Here is a 23,263-nt window from a genome sequence, read left to right as displayed (position 1 = left end):
TTTCCTGAGAATACAATAATGTGGATAAAGGCAGTTCAGTCTTCGCGGAGACTATTCATGAGTTCAAGAGAACTGTATCAAACATTCTCGGATTTGCTTTCCTTGATTTCCTATTTATACTATAAGCAGTTGATGTCTTCCTGATAGTGTTCAGTCAAAACCTCCCTGATGTTCTAAGTTGATGTAAAAACGTGCCAGGATGTGCTAGGTATATACTGTAATCAGAAATGGTTAAAAAGTTGAAATTTGTACATAGTTCTATTTATTCATTTACATTTTCATTGGTCAAGCAAATTTTGCGGTGGGGGGTAAAGTCGCGTAGCTGTGGGCTTGCATTCGGGAGATAGAGGATTTGAACCTCACTGTCGGCAGCACTAAAGATGTTTTCCGTGGTTTTCCATTTTCACACCAGGCAAAAGCTGAGGTTTTACTTTAATTAATGACACGTTCGCTTCCTTCCCACTACCAATCCTTTCCTATCCCATCTAGCATAAGATCTATCTGTGTCGGTGCGACGTAAAGCAAATTGAGAAAAGAAAATGATGTGTGGTTAACAGCATCGTTTGGCTCAAGTTTACGACTCTCTCGTAGTCATCTCATTGGTTCTGCAGAGCTGCCTCTGTTCTTATTCGTTCCCTGATTGAGTTTAGTTTCCTTACGCATGCGTCTTATACAAGCCTTCATCCACTTATTAGTATTTTATTTGGACATTTCTTTGAAGCAGGCCAATTTGCAGTCACAAAACCTTCGCTACATACTTTGTAGACATATTTTAATTTGTTGGTGTTTTCTCATAGATATTGTCAAAACGGATCAAATGACACTTCACTCGCAGTATTCCCTACCCACATGCCAAGCTACATAAGTAGTAGGGCTACAAGAAAATGAGGCCAATTTCAAGGTCATCCGGTTTCCAGAGCCACTGAGAGGCCCTGCAACTGGTCACGGTACAGCCCTCCCATTTAATAAGTCATGACCTTGAAATTGGCCTCCTTACCTTGTAGCCCTACTACTTACATAGCGCGGTAAATGATTTTCGAGCGCTAAATTATACCTTAAATTGGCGACCATATTGTGATGACGTGATGCGCAGTAGGTCAGCTACCGTGCTCGCGTCTTATGCGTCCATCCTTCTATTTTTAAATAATGTTAAAAAATCACTCTCATATATCGTCGCCTTAAGAAGCAGTACCTCGTGTCTCTCAATGCTCTTCCTATCCTTCATATTTCTTAAGATAGGTTATGCCTTCCAGCCACTTCCGAACAATTTTCACTGTATGAATTTTCCTACGGTTGCGTGTAAAGAATAAATGAACCTTACCATACGAGATGAGTTGAGTGAAGAAATTGAATTAGGAAGAGGTGTAAGACATGGCTGCTCTTTAACACCGACACTGTTCAAAATCTATCTCGAAGAAATAATCAATGAATGTCTTAATGGAAATAGTGGAGTTTGTGTTAGAGGTAGGAGAGTATAATGTATAAGATTGCAGACGATATGGTTGTGATGGGAGAAAGCGAACGTGAAATGACACAAATGTTAGATAAACTCAACATGAAACTAGAAGAATATGGAATGAGAATTATTAAGAAGAAGACCAAAAGTATGATAATCGGAGGAAAATGTATAAGTTGTCATATTAGTATAGGGGGAGAAGAAATAGAGCAAGTCAGTAACTTCAAGTATTTGGGAAGTATGATCAGAGATGATATGTACTGCACAACAGAAATTAAGAAAATAATTGCCATAGCAAAAGAAGGCTTTAAGAAAAAAATCAAAATTATTTTGTGGACCACTAAACAAAGATTTGAAGAAAAGGCTTGCTAAGTGTTACATTTGGAGCATAGCGCTGTATGGCGCATAGACTAGGACATTGAGAAAGAAAGATGAGAGAAGATTGGAGGCACTAGAGATGCGGGTATGGAGGAGAATAGAACGAGTGAAATGGGAAGACCGGGTAAGGAATGAGGAGGTATTACGAGGAGTTGGAGAAGAACGAAGTATGTTACAAATCATTAGAAGGAGAAAAATGAACTGGATCGGACATTGTTTGAGGAGGGACTGTTTACTGAAAGAAGGAATAGAAGGAATGGTGAAAGGCAAACGAGGAAGAGGAAGGAAAAATATCAAATGTTGGACAATATCCAAGGAAATAAATATTCGGACATGAAAAACTTGGCGCAGGACAGGCAACAGTGGAAGAGGTTCATCTCATGACAAGACCTGCCATAAGGCAGAATACCTAGATGATGATGACCGTAGAGTACTGTAGAGTTGTATGGATTCATGACGTATTTACGCACTTCTATAGGATAATGTATAAGGTTTATTTTCTTTTATACTGAAATGAACACGACGGAAATAGTTCTGTTGGACTGCATAGCTGTACGGGGCTACGAGGCGTGACCATTCCATGAACTAGAAGATCATTGAGAGATACGAAGAATTGCTTCTTAGGCTTCGATATGTAATCATTTTTAAGCGATATTAATTTGAAGTGTTACATGAACAGCGTTTCGTCGATTTTTAATTTGAGAACTCAACCCCAATTTGAAAGACTTTTCATGCGTTCTGCCCGCAGACAGGTTTTCACACTGCAGCTATCCATGCTCTCCTGTCTTCTGCCATCCTTTTCAAATCCATATAAGTTCCTTCTTTTTTGATGTCATCTATCATCTTGTACCTTCTCCTTCCCCTTAGTCTCCTTTCGCAGGCTAATCCTTCCAGTGGTTCCGTTAACAAACACTCCCATCTTAATAAGTGTCCTATTCTGTTCTCCTTCCTTTCTCATTTTTTCATTTTTCACTCTTTCCATCCAGCTTATTCTCACCAATCTCCTCCACATCCACGTCTCAAACTCTTCTAGCCTTTTCCTATCTGCTCAATCCACGTTTCTGCCCCATATAATGCAAAATTCTAAACAAAGCTCTTACCAAGTTTTTTACTCAATGCTTTATCTAATTTATCGCTTAATAATTAAAACATTACAACCTTGTTATGGTCTTCTTACGGTGAATCTCCTCACAGAAATTGATGACCATCATGGAATAAGTTTTCCTAGTTTGTATTGTCCACATCACTTTTTAGTCAAACTGAAAAACTTAAAAAAATTTGCTTTACGTCATACCGACACAGCTATGTCTTATGGCGACGATGGGATAGGAAAGGGCTAGGAGTGGGAAAGAATCGGCCCTTACCTGAATTAAGGTACAGCCCCAGCATTTGCCTGGTATGAAAATAGGAAAACACAGAAAACCATTTTAAGGGCTGCCGACAGTGGGGTTCAAACCTATTATCTCCCGGATGCAAGCTCACAGCTGTGCGCCCCCAACTGCACGGCCAATTCACCCCGTATACTGAAAAATACCGAAATAAAACTTTATATAGTTACACCAAGGTGCAATTGTCATCGTAATCATAAGCATTCACTATCTGGCGAGTACGACGATCATCTTCCCGTTGTCGATTATGGGCTGTTAGAAAGATGAAGAGACCAATTCTCGAACTACAAGCTCAGCCGCAAGCTAGCAAATCAAATCTGCTAAAGCTCCTTGTTATCATAGAGCCTTGAGGCCATCTCTTCGGTGATTCTTTTGTTATTTTCCACGATCTTTCTCTCGGACTTCGTGCGATCCTCGCTGTTGAAGGAAATGTTGCAGGCTATGCTGGAATATAAGTCGTTTTATCGGCCAATCAGACGCTGAATTCTCCTAGCGGTACGTGTTAATATGGCAATTGTTCATAATTCACTTTAGAATGCTCGTGCATATTATGATACTATGATGAAGTTCACTTCTTTCCACACTAAAGAGTGTACGGAAAATGACACTTTACAGTTCAGAGGCTGCTTTTCGTACACCTTCATTTAAAAATCATATCTGGTTGGTTGAACTCTGTTTTGCTTACCCACAGCTTCTCTGAATGGTCCAAATTTACTCCCGAGTTTTGATATTCTGAACTTCCTTCCATGTTTCAGTCAATCATCAATGATTAATTTATTTTTTATTTAATTTAATTATTGAATTTAATGTTTTATTTAATTTTCTATTACATCATCTGTAATTGGGACATCCTGTAGGTGATAAATAAATAAATAAATTCTATTCTATGATCTGTATTTGGGGCTGTCACCCAGATGGCAGATTACCTATCAATTGTTAACCTAGATTTTTCTTAAACATTTTTAAAGAACTTTGAAATTCATTGTTCATTTCCCTCGAAAATTTATTCCAATACCTTACTCCTCGACCATAAATGCTTTTTTTTGCTAGTTGCTTTACGTCGCACCGACACAGATAGGTCTTATGGCGACGATGGGACAGGGAAGGGCTAGGAGTGGGAAGGAAGCGGCCGTGGCCTTAATTAAGGTACAGCCCCAGCATTTGCCTGGTGTGAAAATGGGAAACCACGGAAAACCATCTTCAGGGCTGCCGATAGTGGGGTTCGAACCTACTATCTCCCGAATACTGGATACTGGCCGCACTTAAGCGACTGCAGCTATCGAGCTCGGTAAGACCATAAATGCATATTTACCCCAAATTGTCCTCTTGAATTCCAACTTTATCTTCATACTCTATCATTTGTTAACGTAATATTGTGTCGGTCACAGCCATCTCGATCATGCATGATTTTGGTGGCAACGTGTCAAAATTATTTCTAATCCAATATATAATTACAAATAACTTTATTTTTGGAATTTTCTTTACGTCGCACCGATACAGATAGTTATTACGGTGACTGATATGAAAATGGGAAACCACGGAGAACCATCTTCAGGGTTACAGACAGTGGGGTTCAAAGCCACTATCTCTGGGATGCAACCTCACAGTTGTGTGCCCCTAACCGCATGGCCAACTCGCCGGGTAATATAACTTCTTAATTTTTTCTTTTACAATCTGCTTTAAGTCTGGCCGACACAGATAGGTCTTACGGCGACGATGGGGTAGGAAAGGGATAAGAATGAGAAGTAAACGGCCGTGTCCCTAATTAAGGTACAGCTCCAGCATTTGCCTAGTGTGAAAATGGGAAAGCAGGGAAAACCTCTTAAGGGGTGCCGACAGTGCCACTATCTCCTGAATGCAAGCTGATAGCTACGTAACCTAAACCGCACAGTCACTTGCTCGATTTTCAAATAAGTAAATTCTCTATAGAATGCAATATGCTACAACCACTCGTTTCGTTATTCCTTCCTCACCTCTCATTCGTAAGGTAAAAAAATCACCTTTCGTTACTGTTGATTAAATAACTATGCTGTCCACCCTTATTGCGTCGTCCATTCTTCAATTGAGATTACATCATCTACTTTAGAAGGCGTGCGCTTGTCAGGCGAGTGACGTGGCAAACCTATTGAAATTGGCGTTTAGTAATCACTATGCAATCACAAGAATGGAAGAAGTCAGACCCTTGGAGAATAGAGGAAGGGAAACGAAATACCATGAAAGATATGAAAAATAAAGTCTCGTGAAGGTAATACTGAAGTGGAAAAGAAGGAAAAATGGGAGCGAGAAGCCTAGAATAGGTAAGTGTAAACATTACCAGACTCTTCTAGAGACTCCGTAGTCATCATCCCAAGTGAGATCCCTCTCGAATTCACCCCCTTTTAGTCACCTCTTACGACAGGAAAGATACATCATGCAGACACCTATCAACTTCCAAAACCAGAAATCCAGACGATTCTTGCGCGAAAGAATAGTAGACCATCGTTTAAGCGTGGAATACATGCATCTGTTATTTATTGATGGACATAATCATCTAGTTTGTAATCAGGCATTCTTTGTGTAGTCTGCGATGGCAATAGTTGCACACACTCATGAACCTCTTGACAATGTTTTCAGTCAAAATATTATCTTGCAAACAGCACTGACAGAAGTAATGTTCATCTAAATACTATAACAGCGAACTCACAACAACGGAAGATAATAGAGACAATACCACGAGGCGACCACGATAAGCGACACTAGAGACGGAAGTATATGAAAGCGACTATCGAACGATTGGTCATTCGACTTTAGAGACCACTGAATCGAATGAGAAAACGAGTGATTATCGAATATAAAAAAATGTTTGCGATATATTTAAACACCATATATCGGTGAGATGAAGGAAAAATGTTTCTAAGCGTGAATATTGAAAAATCATACACAATAACAGAGTTCTTCCGAAAAATATCACTAAAAATTCGTACATGTTACGGAAAATCAAGACAAGTTGACAGGTATGCTTGGATGTATTCTATGTCCTTCGGTATAATATTTTGTCAAAATGAAGTTATGATAAAACTAGGAGAACATGTTAACAGTGGGTTGCGATCTTGGAGGAAAATTTGCTAGGTAACGCAATTCCAATACTAGGTCAAATAAATCTTCCTGTCTACAATTCTTGTAACTGAAGGAAATGTTGACCAATCAATGCACTTTAGTAAAAAGGTTTATCAACTGAAAAAACATCAGTCAGAATAAGTCAAAGGTACGCGAAAGTGAGTCATCTACGAAGGTAGTTTCAGTGAAGAATTACCATCAGCTTGTATACGGCAGAAGGATCTTTACAAAAGGCAATTCAAAGAAGAGATATAACATTGTATGTGACTCATGAGGTGGCAGATACTTTTTTTTTTCTATTTGTTTTACGTCGCACCAACTCAGATATGTCTTATGGCGACGATGGGACAGGAAAGGCCTAGGAATGGGAAGGAAGCGGCCGTGGCCTTAATTAAGGTACAGCCCAAGCACTTGCCTGGTGTGTAAATGGGAAATCACCGAAAACCATCTTCAGGGCTGCCGACAGTGGGATTCGAACCTACTATTTCCCGGATGCAAGCTCACAGCTGCGCGCTCCTAACCGCACGGCCAACTCGCCCAGTAGGTGGCAGATACGAAGGAGATGTTAACAGAAGAAGTGGTACAGAGCGGATGCAATGCCAGTTTTGCCGTGTTTTGTATGATGTGAAGTGTCACGGTGTATTCGATGTGTAATGATTGTAAGGAGTATGACGATAGTAACAGAACACTAATGTTCCAGAACTGAACAACAAGAAATAATACACTAATTCCGGGCTCATTCCTTCGGTTCAGAGGGTCCCGGATTCGATTCCCGGTTAAGCCGGTATATTAGCTTATGTTCGTCATAATGCGCATCTATGTATAAAACACATAATGGGGCCGATGACCTTCGATGTTAGGCAGCTTTAAACAACAAGCATCATCATCATCATCATCATCATCATCATCATCATCATCAAAACACATAATACTACTAACCACCACAGTATTATCCAGCCTGGGTTCAATTCCAGGATGGGTCGTGCAACTTTAATCGTGAAGGGTTAATTCCCTTGGTTCGGGGAACTGAGTGTTTGTGCTGCCTTCAACATAAATAAACACACGCGAAACTACTCTTCATTACACTAGCACGCGGTTTTCAACACTCAGCAGACGCCACGTACTGACATGGAGATTATATGCAGCAGGATGATCACTCTCTCACTTACTGAAGACATGACCACGTCAAGTGCTGCTTAATTTCGGCGTTATAAATCACTAACTCATAAATGCATTAGTTTAATGAAATGTAAACCTAAAATGGCGTATGCGTCGTGTTTTAATCAATAATAATAATAATAATAATAATAATAATAATAATAATAATAATAATAATAATAATAATAATAATAATAATAATTGCTTTGACGTTGCTCCGACACAGACAAGTGTTATGACGACGATGGGATAAAGATGGCAAGGAGTGGGGAGGAAGTGACCGCGCCCTTAATTAAGGCGCATCCCCAGGATTTGCCTGGTGTGGAAATGGGAAACCACGGCAGACAGTGTGTTTCGAACCCACCATTTCCCGAATGCAAGCTGATAGCTACGTGACCCAACCAAACAGCCACTTGCTATGAATAATAATATTTTACGCCACACTAACAACTTTCTCAATTTTTGTAGATGCCGAGTTGCCTGAATTTTGTCCCTAGAGTTCTTCTACGTGCTGGTAAATCTACTGACAGAAGACTGGCGTATTTGACCACCTTGAAATACCACCAGACGTAGCAGCGATTGCACTCACCAAGTTGGATTCAGAGGGAGCGTTTTTTCTATCTGAGCTTTTCAGTGCGACTTCATGAATTAAGCATAGGTCTTAAATCAAGTCACAGCTTTATATGTGACCACAAAGTGCACCAATTGTCAGTGTGAACACCGGAACCGCCCGTCTAGTGGTCATGATTGTTAAGGGGTCAAGTCCTTCCCGTCCGACACCACGGTAGGCTGGTTGGTTCGAGTCCTGGTGGTGAAAAAAAAATTAACAGCATGGTAACTGGCAGGGAATGAGAGGTGCTGTTGTGCAATTTCTAACCATTAGATTGCGTATTGAGAGCTTTTGTTCGTTTCCAAACTACTCGGGAGTGTTCGTGTGGAATGAGGGCGTATGCCGCTATTGATTGTTGTTCGTCCGTGGGATAGGTACTTCAAGTCTTAGTAGACTCCTTGGTGTTATAGTGAGAAGTAAGCTGTGTGATGAAATCGGATTTCTCCTTCTCCCTTCATCATCATCATCATCATCGCCACCCACCCACCCAGACGCGCAGGTCGCCCATGGGAATCAACTAGAAAGACCTGCATCAGTACTCTCCTGTGGCAACACGACATCCAAGTCAGGTCTTCTGTGCTCTCACCGTACTAACCAACGCCCGTCTTCTTTGCGGCAAAACTAGGTTCACCATTCCGTCCATACCAATTAAATAGACAACTGCTACTATACTTTTCTTTTTGGATCCGACAAGTGTTGAAGTGTCCTCATGAAGCTGACTGAACTACTTTCGAGACACTCTAATTTACGATACATTGTCTCAAGCTGACAATGCTCACAGACTCATTTAGTATACTCTATAAGCTATCATCTATTTCATTTGAAATTGTGTTATTATTAAAGCCCGGATTTTTATGCAGTAACAGGTTACATTGCAAAATAATTTGGTTACTAGGAAGTGTCGGCCATCCGCTCTCCCATAATGTAGCAAGAGTAACATAAATTATAGGGGTTCTGATGGGCCGTACCCCTCCTGTTTATGCAAACCCAATAGAGTAATCGTTGTGAAGGTAGACTATGATTGCTGCTCGCTTCAGTAAGTTTGCATTCTAACCTAATGATGCATAAAAATCCGGGCTCTAGTTATTATATTTAATAGGCAAGAATTTTTTGTCGGTAGATTGAACGGCCTGTGTGTTATGATGAGTCACAAAAGTGAAGGAATCTGAGTAAACTATAAAATTTCACACTAATTAGTCTCTATCGTGACGATTCTGGAAGTTAATTTGATCAGTAAACAAATCAGAGCGAATGCTGTCTTAACAAAGGTACAGAATATTATGTTATGTCGGCAAACTTACGTTATGCTTCCAAACAACTTTGTAGGCCCAAGGATTTGCGCGCACTTTACACTCAAAGTACACGTCATCGCCTTCTTCGATGTCATCAGGATTGAGGTTCGACCCCAGCTGAAGTTCCAACATGGGAATATCTGAAACAAGCGTTATAATGGATTATCTCTCATTCAGTAATACATTTTTCAGGTGAGTCAACTTCTTAACATATAGATTTAAAGTACATGGATTTTTGTTACCCTTAATGTCATAGAGAAAGTAGACAATTCTATGTCTGCTGCATTATCACCACAGATTGAGGCGGGACAGAGGATATCAACAATCGTATCAATGACGGCAAAGGACAAAGACTTTGGAGATCCAAGTAATGTAGCATGAAGTCAGGTTGCAAATATTAGAAAGCAGTGTTAAGTCAGTCCTACTTCGCAGATGTGAGACCTGGATAAACAAGAATCATCTGATCCAGAAGGTACAGTTATTCATAAACTGATGTCTGAGGAACATTCTGGGAGTATGGAGGCCAAATGTCATCTCCAGTTCTACGCTCTGGGGGAAGACCAGCCAGAAGTCTATTGAATTGAGTATAAGGAGGATAAAATGGCGAAGGTAGGGGCAGAGACTGAAGTGGCCGGATGAGCAAATTGCAGAGGAAGCACTCGTCTCGAACCCTCAGGGAAAGAGGAGACGTGCTAGGCCCAGGATCACGTGGCGGCGGACATCGGAAGCAGAAAGAAAAGAACAGAGGAAGAGCTGGGGTGAAATTAAGGACATGCTGGGTAACAGGGAAAGATGGAAATCCAACCCTATGCTCCTCATAGGGAGAAAAGTAATTAGATAATTAATGTTGTCCATAGGTTTACTAATTAATATTATAAAGGGAAAAGTTTGTGAGTTTGTATTGGAGATTACGCTTGGGAAGGACTTGATCAATGTCAGTAATTCATACACCATTACAAATCTTAATGCGTTCATATTTTTATAGGATATATACACCAGTATATAAAAGGAGCAGACAGCTTACAAAAATGAAACAAATCAGGAAAATTGTGCACCAGAAGCCTTCAAAGCCTGAACAGTTAGTCCCACAATTGAGCCTACGAGGTCGGCTGAGAGTTCAGTTTCATACTAAAGAGTTGGAATACATTTCTTTCCAAGAAATAACAACTTTCTGTGGTTTGGTACATGCGTTACTAAATAATGAACTGTTTGCCGTTTCAAAAAATGATAGCATGAATGTGAGATTTAGAATTAAAATGTCCTAAAATTGTCCACGTGTATTTTGTTCGCAATTCTAACAATCCATCAAATTATTAAACTGTTGTGTGTTAAAGGAGCATTTCGAAGATCCGACCCAGGGGTTAGGATGTCGAGAGCTGGGTATATTAGAGTTTTATTATTTTTTCTACCATTTGCTTAACGTTGCAGCGGCATAGATACGTCTTATAGCGACGGAAAGGGCTAGGAGTGGGAAGGAATCGACCATGAGAGTCCCTGAATGTACCTGATGTGAAAATGGGAAACCACGGAAAACCGTCCTCAGGGCTACCGACAGTGGGGTTAGAACCCAATATCTACCGAATTCAACCTGACAGCTACGTGACCCAAATCGCGCAATCAGTCGCTCGGTGGATTGGTATCTGTTCATGATGCAAGCCAAAAATAGTTTTACTTTTTCCCTCTGTGAGATAAACTTTGTCAAATTGGAAATCAGATGGTAATGAAAGAAATGTGGAAGAAAAGAAAGTACGCCTGGAATCCTTAAATCCGAACAAGCGGCCTAATATATTAGATATACGATTAATGTTTCCTGGGCTTGGTACTGACACGCTGATTGATGTAGATCCTGAGGAGAGTGATGCAACGTTATAGGGAAGATGATGAGATATGAGATCAGTGACATATTTACGTATAGGGCTATCTATACTTTGGCCTAGAGCGACCAATTTTGAGGGGGCGGCAAAAATTGCAACTGTTGATTTATATGACATGAAACGCGTCCCTTATGCAGATGTTTACAGTAGCTTGAATTTGTAATGTAGTGTTTGATCTTCAAAGCGCACCTGAATTCAAATGGCGTAGAAACCAATTCATTCATAGAACTATTACTAAATATTCAACAGTGGAGTCCAATGGTGTATATATCCTAATCCGCACACTGCTGTTACTATTTGTCTGCGTATGATGGCAACAAACTGTTCAGCTCAACTATCGTTTTCCGCCCTGAAAATATGTTATGACTGCCACAGAATAACAATGACAGATGGAAGGCTCACCATCTAGGTTATTTTACAAATTGAGAGCAAAATTACAAGGATGTGCCGTACGAAGGGCAAGGCAGGGCATTTTCGGTGAGTCATTAACAAATATTACATATGTTATTTACAGTTGATGCATGTAAATCAGCAGGCTCATTAAATGTGAGGGGAAGAATTTATCGCGAGCCTAGGTGCAAGAAATACAAGCCACTCAGTAGAATATTATCGGTGTGTTACTAACAGCGTTGAAATCCCATTTTAAATTCTGTGGTAAGTGCAGGCAGAACCACGGGTAAGTAACGTTCATGCCAGGGAGTAAGAGTATAACTCATGTTATATCGGATGCTCTTAATCTCACCGGACAAAACATTTGTCACCTTAGCCAGCATGCACAGATGGATCGTTAAGCCGGTACAGATGGCGCAGCGAACGAATCCTGTGCTCAACCACACGCGCACTGCCTCCACGTGAGCATAAGGCGGTAGCGATCAGTGAGACATTGATGTTTCAAGGGACAGTGTACGTCAATATGGGTAGATGTAAGGATGTGACAAAGTGGCAAAAAGGTGCAATCTTGTTTGACCGTGCCCATGCCATACGGTGCGTGAAGTTACTGAATTTATTGGTGTTTCTCACAGGACTGTTCAGCGTGTCTACAAGTAGTGGTGTACTACTTGTGGCCACGAAACACGACGTCAGAATTGTGGTCGGAAAAAGATCCTGACTGAGGGGGACCTGAGACGCGTTTCACAGCTTGTTAATCAAAATCGCTCCCAAACCCTAGAGAAATTGCTGCAGTCAGTGAATGAAGGTTCATCTCAACCTGTTAGCGAGAGAATATTGTGCATGCAATGAACATTTGACGTCGGTCACCTCGCAAGAGACCATTTCTCACACTGACACATTATGCTGCACGTCTTCAATGGGCTAGAAATCATCGAACGTGGACATTAGCTGAATGGCGGAACGTAATGTGCTCTACCGAATCACGTTTTTGATTGTATTCCAATGACGCACGTCGTCGAGTGCACCGAAGGCCAAATTGAACATTTCCTTCTGGATGTACAGAAGGTTAGGTTCAAGCCGGAGTTGGGTCTGTGATATTTACGTGTCATGGGTTGGGCCCGCCCACTCAGGTGACCACGAACATGAACCAGCTCGTTCATTTGAAGCATCTGGACAATCAGGTGTTGCCTTTCTGTCAACATCTGCATGATGAGTATGCTATTGATATCCCGATTTTTCAAGGTGACAGCAGCAAAGTTCATCGGGCTGGACCCTATTTCATCTCGATTGGCCTGCAAAATCACCTGACTTGAGCCCCATTGAAAATCTGTGGGACAGTTTGGAATAGCGGGTAAAACGCCGACCGACATCAGCATCCTCGCATCAAATCCTCAGCGAGTGACTTAACCTGGATGCGACGTCTCTGCACAATATTGTGGACTCATTTTTTGAGCTATCTAGGCGGTTATCAAGTCCAGACACGATATTAAATGATGATTTTAAAATTATTTCTCCACGGTGACTCATTTTTTGTCCGTTGAGCTTAGTACAAGACAAAGATTTAATTTTCAACAGTTGGCAGAAGAAAATGGTTATAAAAAAGTGAAAATACAATTTTGTGAAATATGTTGATGTAGACCTATTCATTTCAAGGACTGCTGTTTTTAACCTCCAAATTTATGTTATGAAAACAGCTACTTTTTGACTTATACTCTTTAGCCCTGGCACAAAAAATATACAGAAAAATGGTTTTACATTAACCTACCACAAGATGTAAATATCATGGTTTCCGTACTGACAGCTAACTTATGTTTATAACAGTTTATTACAACATTTTCCTCCTATTCAATACAGTAAAATGTTTTGACACTTAAGATTTAAAATCTATGCGTGTTTCAGCTCTAATGTGGGCCATCTTCAGTAGCAAATGTTATTAAAACATGGTAATAATTAAAACAATTAGAATTATGTTGAGGAATGATATGCGCGTCCGGAATAAGATACAATATTTTTACCTTGATGATAGATTTCCTGGTCCAACTGGCTAATTGATGTGGACTTTTATTCTTCTCTTTTCCAACAAAATAATTTGGTTTTCTTTTCTAACGCTTCAGTACCTTATTGACAGCTAACCACATCTTTATACAAGTCCCACGTTAAAATTGTTTTCCCGTTAGTCGATATTCCCTTCTTTGAATACTTCAAGAAATTTTTACTTACTACCTTAGTGCCAATATAATGAACTTTATATATTGAAATAATCCAGTTGGACCATGAAGTCTATCTTCAAGGTAAAAATAGTGTACCATATGCCGGTCGCACATATCATTCCTCAACATAATTCTGATTGTTTTTTATTATTACCATATTTTAATAATATTTTCTACTAAAGATGGCCCAAATTAGGATTAAAACATGTATAGATTTTAAATCTACTGTATTGCATATGAGGAAAACTTTGTAATAAATTGTTATACAACTAAGATCCATATCTATTGAGGCATATCATTTACAGTGCACCGTGTGTCCTGGAATGAGCAAGAACAAGTTTGTTGCCAACATTAATCTTTCTCGGTTGTCTTAGTCTACGACAATATGGAAATGCCAGAGATATGAGTGATGCTAGTGACACCATTCTTTATGCAGCCAGTCCCTGCTCTTTCAGTGGGCTTGACGAGCCTGACAGCACATTCTGGCTCGATCTCGAAAGGCGATACTATCTGACTCCTCGTTTCCCGAGTTCGTCCCCTCAGTGACGCCAAGGCTTTCTATAACAACTCAGAGTGGAACAGTTGAGAATTAAACCAGCCTTCGGAGAGAGGACTCGGCATAAATACAAAAACATTTCTCTTAAGATTAGGGGCTGCCGAGTTGAGGCAGGAAGACGTGCTTCCCTGAAGTCCATGAAGTGTCTCCACTTGTGAGTAGCGACATGACACTGAATTAATTCCTATAACAAATGAATACCATTTTAACGCATTTCATCTGAAATTATTTGGAATAATAGGAAAGGGCACTTATTATTTTTACTATTTTCTTTGCGTCGCACTGACACAGTTAGGTCTTACGGCGACCTTGGGATAGGAAAGGGCTAGGAGGAGGAAGGAAGTTCCGTGGCTTTGACTAACGTACAGCATTTACCTGATGTGAAATGGGAAACCATGGAGAACCATCTTCAGGGATGCCAATAGTGGGGTTCGAAGCCACTATCTCCCGAATACAAGTTGATCGCTAAGGGCCCCTAACCGCACGGCTAACTCGCTCGATGGAAAAGGTGCTCTTTCAAGAACATGTTGCAAACCTTATAAAAATTGTGAACATAATAAAACTTCCTTGAGCCTCCGTAGCTCAGGTGCCAGCGCACCGGCCTCTCACCGCTGGTTTCCGTGCTTCAAATCCCAGTCATTCATTGTGCGATTTGTGCTGGATAAGGCGGAGGTGGGGCAGATTTTTCTCCGGGTACTCCGGTTTTCCATGCCATCTTTCATTCCTGCACCACTATCCGATATAATTTCATCTGTTAGTCATTAATTATTGCCCCAGAGGAGTACGATAGGCTTCAGCAGCTGGCACAATTCCTATCCTCGCCACTAGATGGGGTCTTCCATTTATTCCATTTCTGACCCGGTCGATTGACTGGAAACAGGCTTGGATTATTAGTATTATCAGACGTCTTTAGGTTTAAGTATTAGTGAAGACATGCATTTGTATAAGTTATGTTCAAAACAAGACCTTAGACCGAAGAAAATCAGGAAATATCTCTCTCCTGGATCCTTTGCTCTTGACTAGGTGTTGTGATAGCTCATGAAGTAGCTCTCTTGATGTGACTGTTCCAAGTGTGCCACAGTGCCAAATCAACTGCACCTGGTCCTTAAATGTAGTTGGGAATAGTCCTCTGGGTCTTTATTATTGACCTTGCCCTGTATATTTATCTTCTCCACGCTCTCTGTTCTTCTAGCGATGTAGCCGAAGTATGTGAGGTATGCTTCAGGATTCTCTTTCTTATGCCAAGTTCATCCAGGGTGGAGATGCTAGTCTGTTCAGTCCAGAAGATAATGAGGATACGCCTATGTTTTGAAGCGCTGTATCTTCTTTCTATCTGCCAGTTTCATGGTCCATGTTTCGGTGGCATATGTTGCAGTGAGAAAGGTAATAGCGTTGGTCACATGGAGAAAATACATAGCCCAAAATGATAAGCAGAGGAAGTTCTCTGGATACTTTATACGAGTACCGTAAAATGATTCTTGATGTCAGTCCAGCTATAAACTGTTAAGCATCACTTATCTTTCATTAATCTTTTTTCTCCATTATAACAAAATGAGTAAAGTGAAAATCAATGTATATTCATCATATTAGGTCTGTCTGCAGACTGTATATGACAAACGTTTAAGAATATGGTATTTTGCGTTGTTTTATGCTGTCTACGTATTTACCGTCCGACGGTACTGTACCGTACGAAAAACTCTGTAATCGTCCTCACTCTGTCTCGTGCTTTTGTACAAAAATAATTGTGTTATTGTTTTTATGTCCCACTAACTCCGTTTACGGTTTCCGGACTCGAAGAAAAATATCTGTTTAACATGTCTATTAAACGTTTTAATGGAGGTATGTAAATTCGCATACTAAATTCATGAAGGAAACATGTAATCCATTACAAATTTCCGTGCTAAGAACGGGTAGTTATTCGCTAAATTTGAAATCAAAGCACAATTATTACAATTTCTTAAGAAATATACGGCTTACTGATTGAGAAGTGCAAGTGTGCGCTTTTTGTGCCGCACATTAAAGACTGCTATAGTTGAGTACATTTATCTGTATTTGTGAAACGGTGAAGGTTAAAATCATTAACGATTCGTGACACAATGTAGAAGGAAACATGGTTAAATTTAATGGGACGATGGTTGGGAAATTGAAGAGCAGTTTTTGTAAACCTATTATCTCTCTTATTTACTGACTCAATAGGCTTAAATACATTATAAAGTTAGAAGGGAGTCTTCCTTATCTGAACTTTGTGGAAAGAGAGAGAGGGAAATATGATTCAGTCTGTCGAGTTTTGACAGTGAAGCGGGATAAGCTATGTGACCTCGATCGGCAATGTTACATGATTCGAACTAACAGGTAAACGTGGTTTCGCCAGCGTGTATTAATTCAACCATTATATATTTTTAACCATTCATTTAATAACATGATATATATATTGAACCCATGACCTTTGGACCAAAGGGTTCAATATATATATATTAACAAATATCGTTTCTACATAAACTTTATGAATGACATTATTTAATTTTCGTGATGTTGTTATTCAATACTTCAGATACTGGGTTGCTATCATCTTCAGAGCTCCCGACAGTGGGGTTCGAAGCCACTATATTCCGGCGAACCGGGGACTGTCAGATAAGCGGCAGCCGGGACTTGATCCCAGAGTATTGGGAAAGGAACAACCCAGTATAGGAATATCAAGTTGTAATAAGGTTTAACTTGTAATGACATGCAGTTATACTTAATGCTATTTTATCTTATGAAATTTAGTAATGAAGGAAAATAGTCGAGTAAAGCAGAGTAAGAAATGGCCTTAGCCAGGCGGAGAGCTTGCTTCACATGTTTACTAGCACGGATGTTTGTTACTGACAATTTTTAAGTAGACAGTACATGTGTACGCAGTTTCGGGTGACAAAGGGAGCGAGGAAAGTATTCCCAGTGCAGGAATTTTCCAGCCAAGAAAGAGAAGCAAGAGCGCAAAGTAAGAAATGGAGATTTTATTGTCCAGAGGACTATCAGAGGGCAGCACTGAGCAGTGTAAGTGGCTCGGAAACGCCCCAAACCCAGTCCCTAAGGTAGTGGGAAGGGACTAACCTTTGCTTTACTATAGGTGAATAAAAACACGAAATCAAGATGGCAGAGGGGGATTCTCGACAGTGGACTTGCATACAGTTGTACGTAAGATGTCGCAAGGTAGGGTTTGAATTGCGCGGAGACTAGGAGGTTAGTGGGCAAGCTCCCGTTGGACAATATAATAATAATTTGTATATATTGTATATATCATAGTTTTATTCGTTCTTCTATAATAAAGCGTAGCATTTTTGTACGTCATGTTGCTATTTCGGGAGTTCCGGGGCCAAGTACGTACCTAATTAGCTCCCTACAGGCCTGCTGGGCAGGATGGACAGCACATCTTATAACTGTCAGATCCTTGAACTTTTAGTGCCAGTCCACCAACATATTAACTGTAGTACGTACGCAGGTGTACACTGTGTTGCCTACAGTGTAAGTGCCAGTACAACAAGTTATTGACTGTAGTACATGTTGCCTACACTGTAAGTGCCAGTACAACAAGTTATTGACTGTAGTACATGAGTGTTCACCGTGTTGCCTCCATTGTAGGTGCCAACTTATTGACTGTATTACTGTAGTACAGCTTGCGCATATCCAACACTTCCTTTGTAAATGTGGTCATTTGTTGCAAGTGAATTGATGATAAGAGGTTACATTGACTATGTTGTCAAATTAAGGCTAAAATGTGGTAACCGTGACATGATTCTACAAGGCGATAAAGGGAACAGAGAGAGGCGGTTAACTTAAAAGTGACTCTTACATTATTTCTAATAATAAGCAGGTTAGAATTCTTAGGTGCACACCTTTTTTCTTTTAAGGGTAAATTAAAGCTGTTCGGAAAGACATCACAGTGTGAAATTTTGTTTCTAGTTGCTAAAAGAGGCATTTTCACGCACATTTTACCCTTTTCCCTTTTCCCTTTATCCCTTTTTCCCGAACTATGACCATAATCCCCCTTTCCCCATTTTTTTCTTTTAATTCCAATTTATTCTATCAGATTTCTAATTAATATAAAATATTTAACTTTCAATTAACGTTTCCTCAGCTTGCTGTGTACGTGCGAATAGTAAGCCTATCTCTTTCAGTAAACACCGCGCGGGAGTTGAAAGCACACTAGCAGCAGTGGAAATTAATTGTGTGATCGACAAAACCTCTTCCTCTCGTTTTACCGCTATAGTGTAGGCCGCAATAATGCAATTGACAGCGAGTGAGTCTATCCCACCAGAATCAGTAGCCTGCTGTTCGTGAGTGTGAGTTTGTTACTGTGAGAGACGTCATCTGTTCTCATGGAGGCGGAGGATGGTGGCACATGGATGTCAGCAACCGCACCCGCGTAGTTCCGAGAATTGAGACTGGGTTCTGCTCGAAGCTACTAGAAATCGTTGAGACTGCAGTTACAGCATGAATGAGAACATTTGGTACCTGTGGTGGTGTTATAAAAGAGTGTGGACAGCAAGTGGGCTAGTGAGTGCAAGAGTGAGTTGTGTGATAGTCGCATTGACTTAGTAAGTGAACTGGTGTTAGCACTTTGTTACATTACTAAACGAGTGTACTACTAAATTTTACCATGCCGAAGGTATCCAGTGCCCGATTTATTGCACTGGCTCAGGAATTCAAACCAGATTTCATAGACACTGATGGAACTGTTATGCGATGTACTATTTGTGATTCAAGAATTTTTTTAGATTAAAATTACCAGCGAGATCGCATCAAACAACACATTTCCATCTCTAAGCATCAAATGAATAAGACTCTTCAAGCAAAAGAATCGTGGCAACCTCTATTACGAAATGCGTTTCAACAGAGTTCTTCAAAAAAGCCAAAATTTGTAGGAATTAAACATTGATTTGTGTGCAGCTCTTACACAAGCAGGAATTCCACTCAGTAAGGTGAACCATCCAACATTCAAGGGATTTTTTGATTAATACACGAAGATGTCAATGCCCAATGAGAGTAGTTTAAGAAAAAAACTACATGGACTACATGGAGCCTGTTTACCAAGAAACCATACAAAGAATCAAGGAGAAAGTGTCTGATTGCGATGTGGGAATCATCGTGAATGAAACCATAGACTCAATGGAACGATATGTTTTGAACATTTTAGTTTTTCCCTTAGCAGGGGAAAACGTTAAACCATTGTTGTTAAAATTGTATTAGCTGCAGAAAGGCAATGCCAGTACAGTGATGCAATCAGTTATGGACTTCTGCCAAAAACTCTGCCCTACTGATATCGAGTTTGAAAACTTCCTCTTGTGGTTACTGACCAAAATCCATACATGGTTTCAGCTGTTAATCAACTGAAACCTTTATTTACTAAGCTGAAGTATGTGACATGCTTGGTTCATGCCCTTCGCAGGAGTTGTGAATCCATAAGGAACGAATACGACATCGCAAATCAATTCATATTTGCCCTGAAGAAGGTTATACTGAAAGCTACGAGTCGTGTTGTTGCCTACAGGGAACCCACTGGTCTGCAACTTCCAAATTTCCCGATCATTACTAGCTGGGGATCGTGGATTGAGTGTGCAGTCTTATTGTGTGAGAATTTAGACAAAATTAGACATTGTGCTTTCTTTGGATCAAGCCGACGCAGGTGAAATTTCCAAGGCATATCAACTTTTGTTACAAAAAAAAATACATAATTTACAGTCAGAACTATATTGTGTCCATAGTTACAAGTACCTGACTGCAGTTATTAAACGATTAGAAAAACAAGGTCTGAAAAAGGAAAAACAGTGGGATATTTTTACTTCCGCGAGGGAGCAGTTAGACGGCTTTGCCAAAGTAAAATTGAGTCCGATCTTCAGAAGAATCCAGAAATTGAGGAATTTGCCACATCTGTAGAGTTGCCATTCCGAATGAATAACAGGTTTGTCCCACTGGTTTCTGTGGATGTCGAAAGAAGCTTTAACATCTACAAAGACATTCTATATCCTAATAGAAACAGATTTTTTAAAATACAGAGGCGCTTAATGTCTTGAAATACAGGAGCTTCATAATTTTTCCTTCTTTAACCGTATTTGAGCACCTTTTCCCATCCTTTTTCATGTGAAATTTGAACCTGAAAATCCTAACCGTGGTAATGAGTAACCAAGTTACAACAAATCCATACAAAATTTAAATATTTTAGTGTTTGGCTTATGAACTTCACCTACAGTATACAGAGTGTCTTAATTACAGTGTGTTTTCTTTACTGTGTGTGCAGTTACGGCAGTTTAATAAACGAACTGTGGATATTGCCTGAAAGAGACAAGGGCAATCTTGTGCGAGTCGAACGAGGAAATTTTTGCATACGCACGGATCATTATCTCTGTCCCCATCATACACCCCACTTTCCTTCCAAAACTTCGTCGTCCCTTAAGCATGGCAGCCGCTGGATTTCTGGCACAGCAAATACTCCATGTTCGTCAATTTGAATCACGCGCATCGATGTAACAAAATAAACATTTTCTCCGCCAGTCCGATCGCACCAACGTTCTTAACATAACACGAGGAGAATCTCTGGTTTTTTGTCGGTATAGTTCTGATACACTCTGTATAACATTTCATGTAATATTAACGCTAGATTTATGAATACTGTTCTCTTTGATACATATTCCTTTGGGAATACAAAGTAGATTTTATAACACAATTTTACTGAGCGATTTAGCCATGCGGTTAGGGTCGTCTACGTCTGAGCTTGTATTCGGAAGATGGTGGTTTCGAATTCCACCGTCGCCAACCCTGAGTATGTTTTACCGTGGTTTCTCATTTTCTCACGAGGAAAATCCTTGGGCTGTACTTAAATTAAGGCTATGACCGTTACCCTACCATTACGAGCCCTTTTACATATTTGCGTCACCGAACCCTTATCTTTCCCCCTTTAATTTCCAAAGTTACCAAGCAAAAAAATTGACATTTATGATCACAAGCACCCGGGACGTTACTGCGAACTTTTATGTGAGTGTCAATTTGTATATTCATTTGTTAGTAAATTGATTGCAAGGATTCGCCTCGTCACAGCTAGGTACAAGCAGACAGACATGATCACATAAAACTTATAGCTGGAGTAAGGAATGGTTTATAACCGATTGACTCTCATGGCCGGACTGAACTGATTTGTTTACATAGAAGTCATGGGAAAAAGGTGATGTGCGATCTTATCAGTCCCGCCGGAAATTGGACTGACTTGTAATGCAGCACAGTCTAGCACTGTCGATTCGAAATTAGACGTAAAAAGCGTGGTCGGCGGACGCAGAGTAGTTTTCAGGCTACAGATGGTTACAGTTGGTCCGTGGTCCAACAGATCTTCACTCCGACCGACCAACCAACCAACCGAGTAGAAGAGGCTTGACCACTGGCTGTTCACCTCCGTATTTGAGAGACGGAAAGGGGTACTGAGAATGACTTTCCTTTCTCACTCGTAATTTTAGTTACCTTACACGACGAACTTCGTAGACTTTAACTGCAGACATCACACACTGACAGTATCACGTCATAGAACTTACATCAGTCAGCTGGCATGGATGGGCTGTAGGATAATACTGTACCTAGGCTTGTCACCTGGCTTCTTTTATGCTGAATCTGCCATATGCTTCACGAAATTCACCTATCACTTCAATCTTCAATAACTCAATTAATACTTCACCGATTTTGGTAAAACTTGGTAGTTATGTAGAATCTAATACTGGCTACACGGTGATCTAGTTCAAAGTATTGTATCATTTATATTAAGCTAGTAATTAACCATAAAATGAATGAAATGTTCAGAGTTCTATGTGATGGCCGCTTCACGTCATAGTCTCTGAGTCGTGAATCCATCACGGTCATCCCTGTAGTAGTGTATCGCATAAAGCAAGTCAATTTAAATTAGTTTTGCAAAAGTAACTTTGCAAGCCTTTGCAGAATTACGCTCGTAATGAACATCTGCATGCTCTTGGAGGAAAGACAAACAGCTGAGCTCACTACTTTAATTTGATCTCTCTTTTTAGTCACTTCTCGTCTACAAACCCACACGAAAGTAAATATTTCCACCACTTGTGAGAGAAAATTTAATTTACTACGACATGGGATACGAGATTCCAACAAGGTTAGTACAACGCTAGTTGTGAAAACTTAATGCAGAAGACGAGTTTGTTCAACAGTAGCGGCCATTTCTGATAAAGTTTCCCAAAGTTAATTTCACGTAGTAGAGCTAGTGGACTGCCCATCTAATGTCGCTGTGGTGCACTACAGCGGAGAGTTCGCACCACAGGATGTTGCAGTGATAGTTCTTCGCTAGTCGCAGCAAGACGCAGTTGGGTGCTTACAATATAGGCAGAACTACGGTCTCTGCTGTGAAGGGTAGTTGAATGTCAACGGCGGAACGTGAGAATGTCTTAATTTGAGCAACGGGAAACTTTCGAGTTCCACCATAAATTAAGCAAATCAGCTACCGAAACATTTGAGATGATCAAGTCGAAATAGCCCGGATCACCACGACGGGACGCGAAAAGGCAGGTCAAAAGACTATGTGATCCTTGAACTGCTAGGTCAGTTCCACGAACACATTGACTGCAGTACGTACATGAATGTACGCCATATTGCCTACATTGTAGGCGCCAGTCCTCTAATTTATTGACTGTAGTAGATGTCCGATGTCTTTTGTCTGGACTGTGGCCACTTTCATAATAATCTGTTGTCGAATCCTCTCCTTGTTAATCCGCGAGAGGTTCAGAGTTAACTCTTTCAAAGAATGAAGGTATCGACTAATTGATGGGAAGGACTATACATACGCGAAAATGAATTACATTCAAGACTTCGCCATA

At 40.3% G+C, this 23,263-nt stretch overlaps 1 protein-coding gene across 1 annotated transcript in view; it reads right to left on the bottom strand.

The window, feature by feature from the left end:
• Window positions 1–23,263, bottom strand: part of LOC136877702 (synaptogenesis protein syg-1-like) — a 1,066,513-nt gene that overhangs the window by 274,228 nt on the left and 769,022 nt on the right. Inside the window, exon 8 of the mRNA XM_068228708.1 lies at window positions 9,388–9,518. Coding sequence (XP_068084809.1) covers window positions 9,388–9,518 — 131 coding nt within the window. The remainder of the gene's footprint in view (window positions 1–9,387; window positions 9,519–23,263) is intronic.

The sequence above is a fragment of the Anabrus simplex genome, chromosome 7 (genome assembly GCF_040414725.1).
Source record: "Anabrus simplex isolate iqAnaSimp1 chromosome 7, ASM4041472v1, whole genome shotgun sequence".
Lineage (NCBI taxonomy): Eukaryota > Metazoa > Arthropoda > Insecta > Orthoptera > Tettigoniidae > Anabrus > Anabrus simplex.
This window is presented reverse-complemented; position numbering and strand designations above follow the sequence as displayed.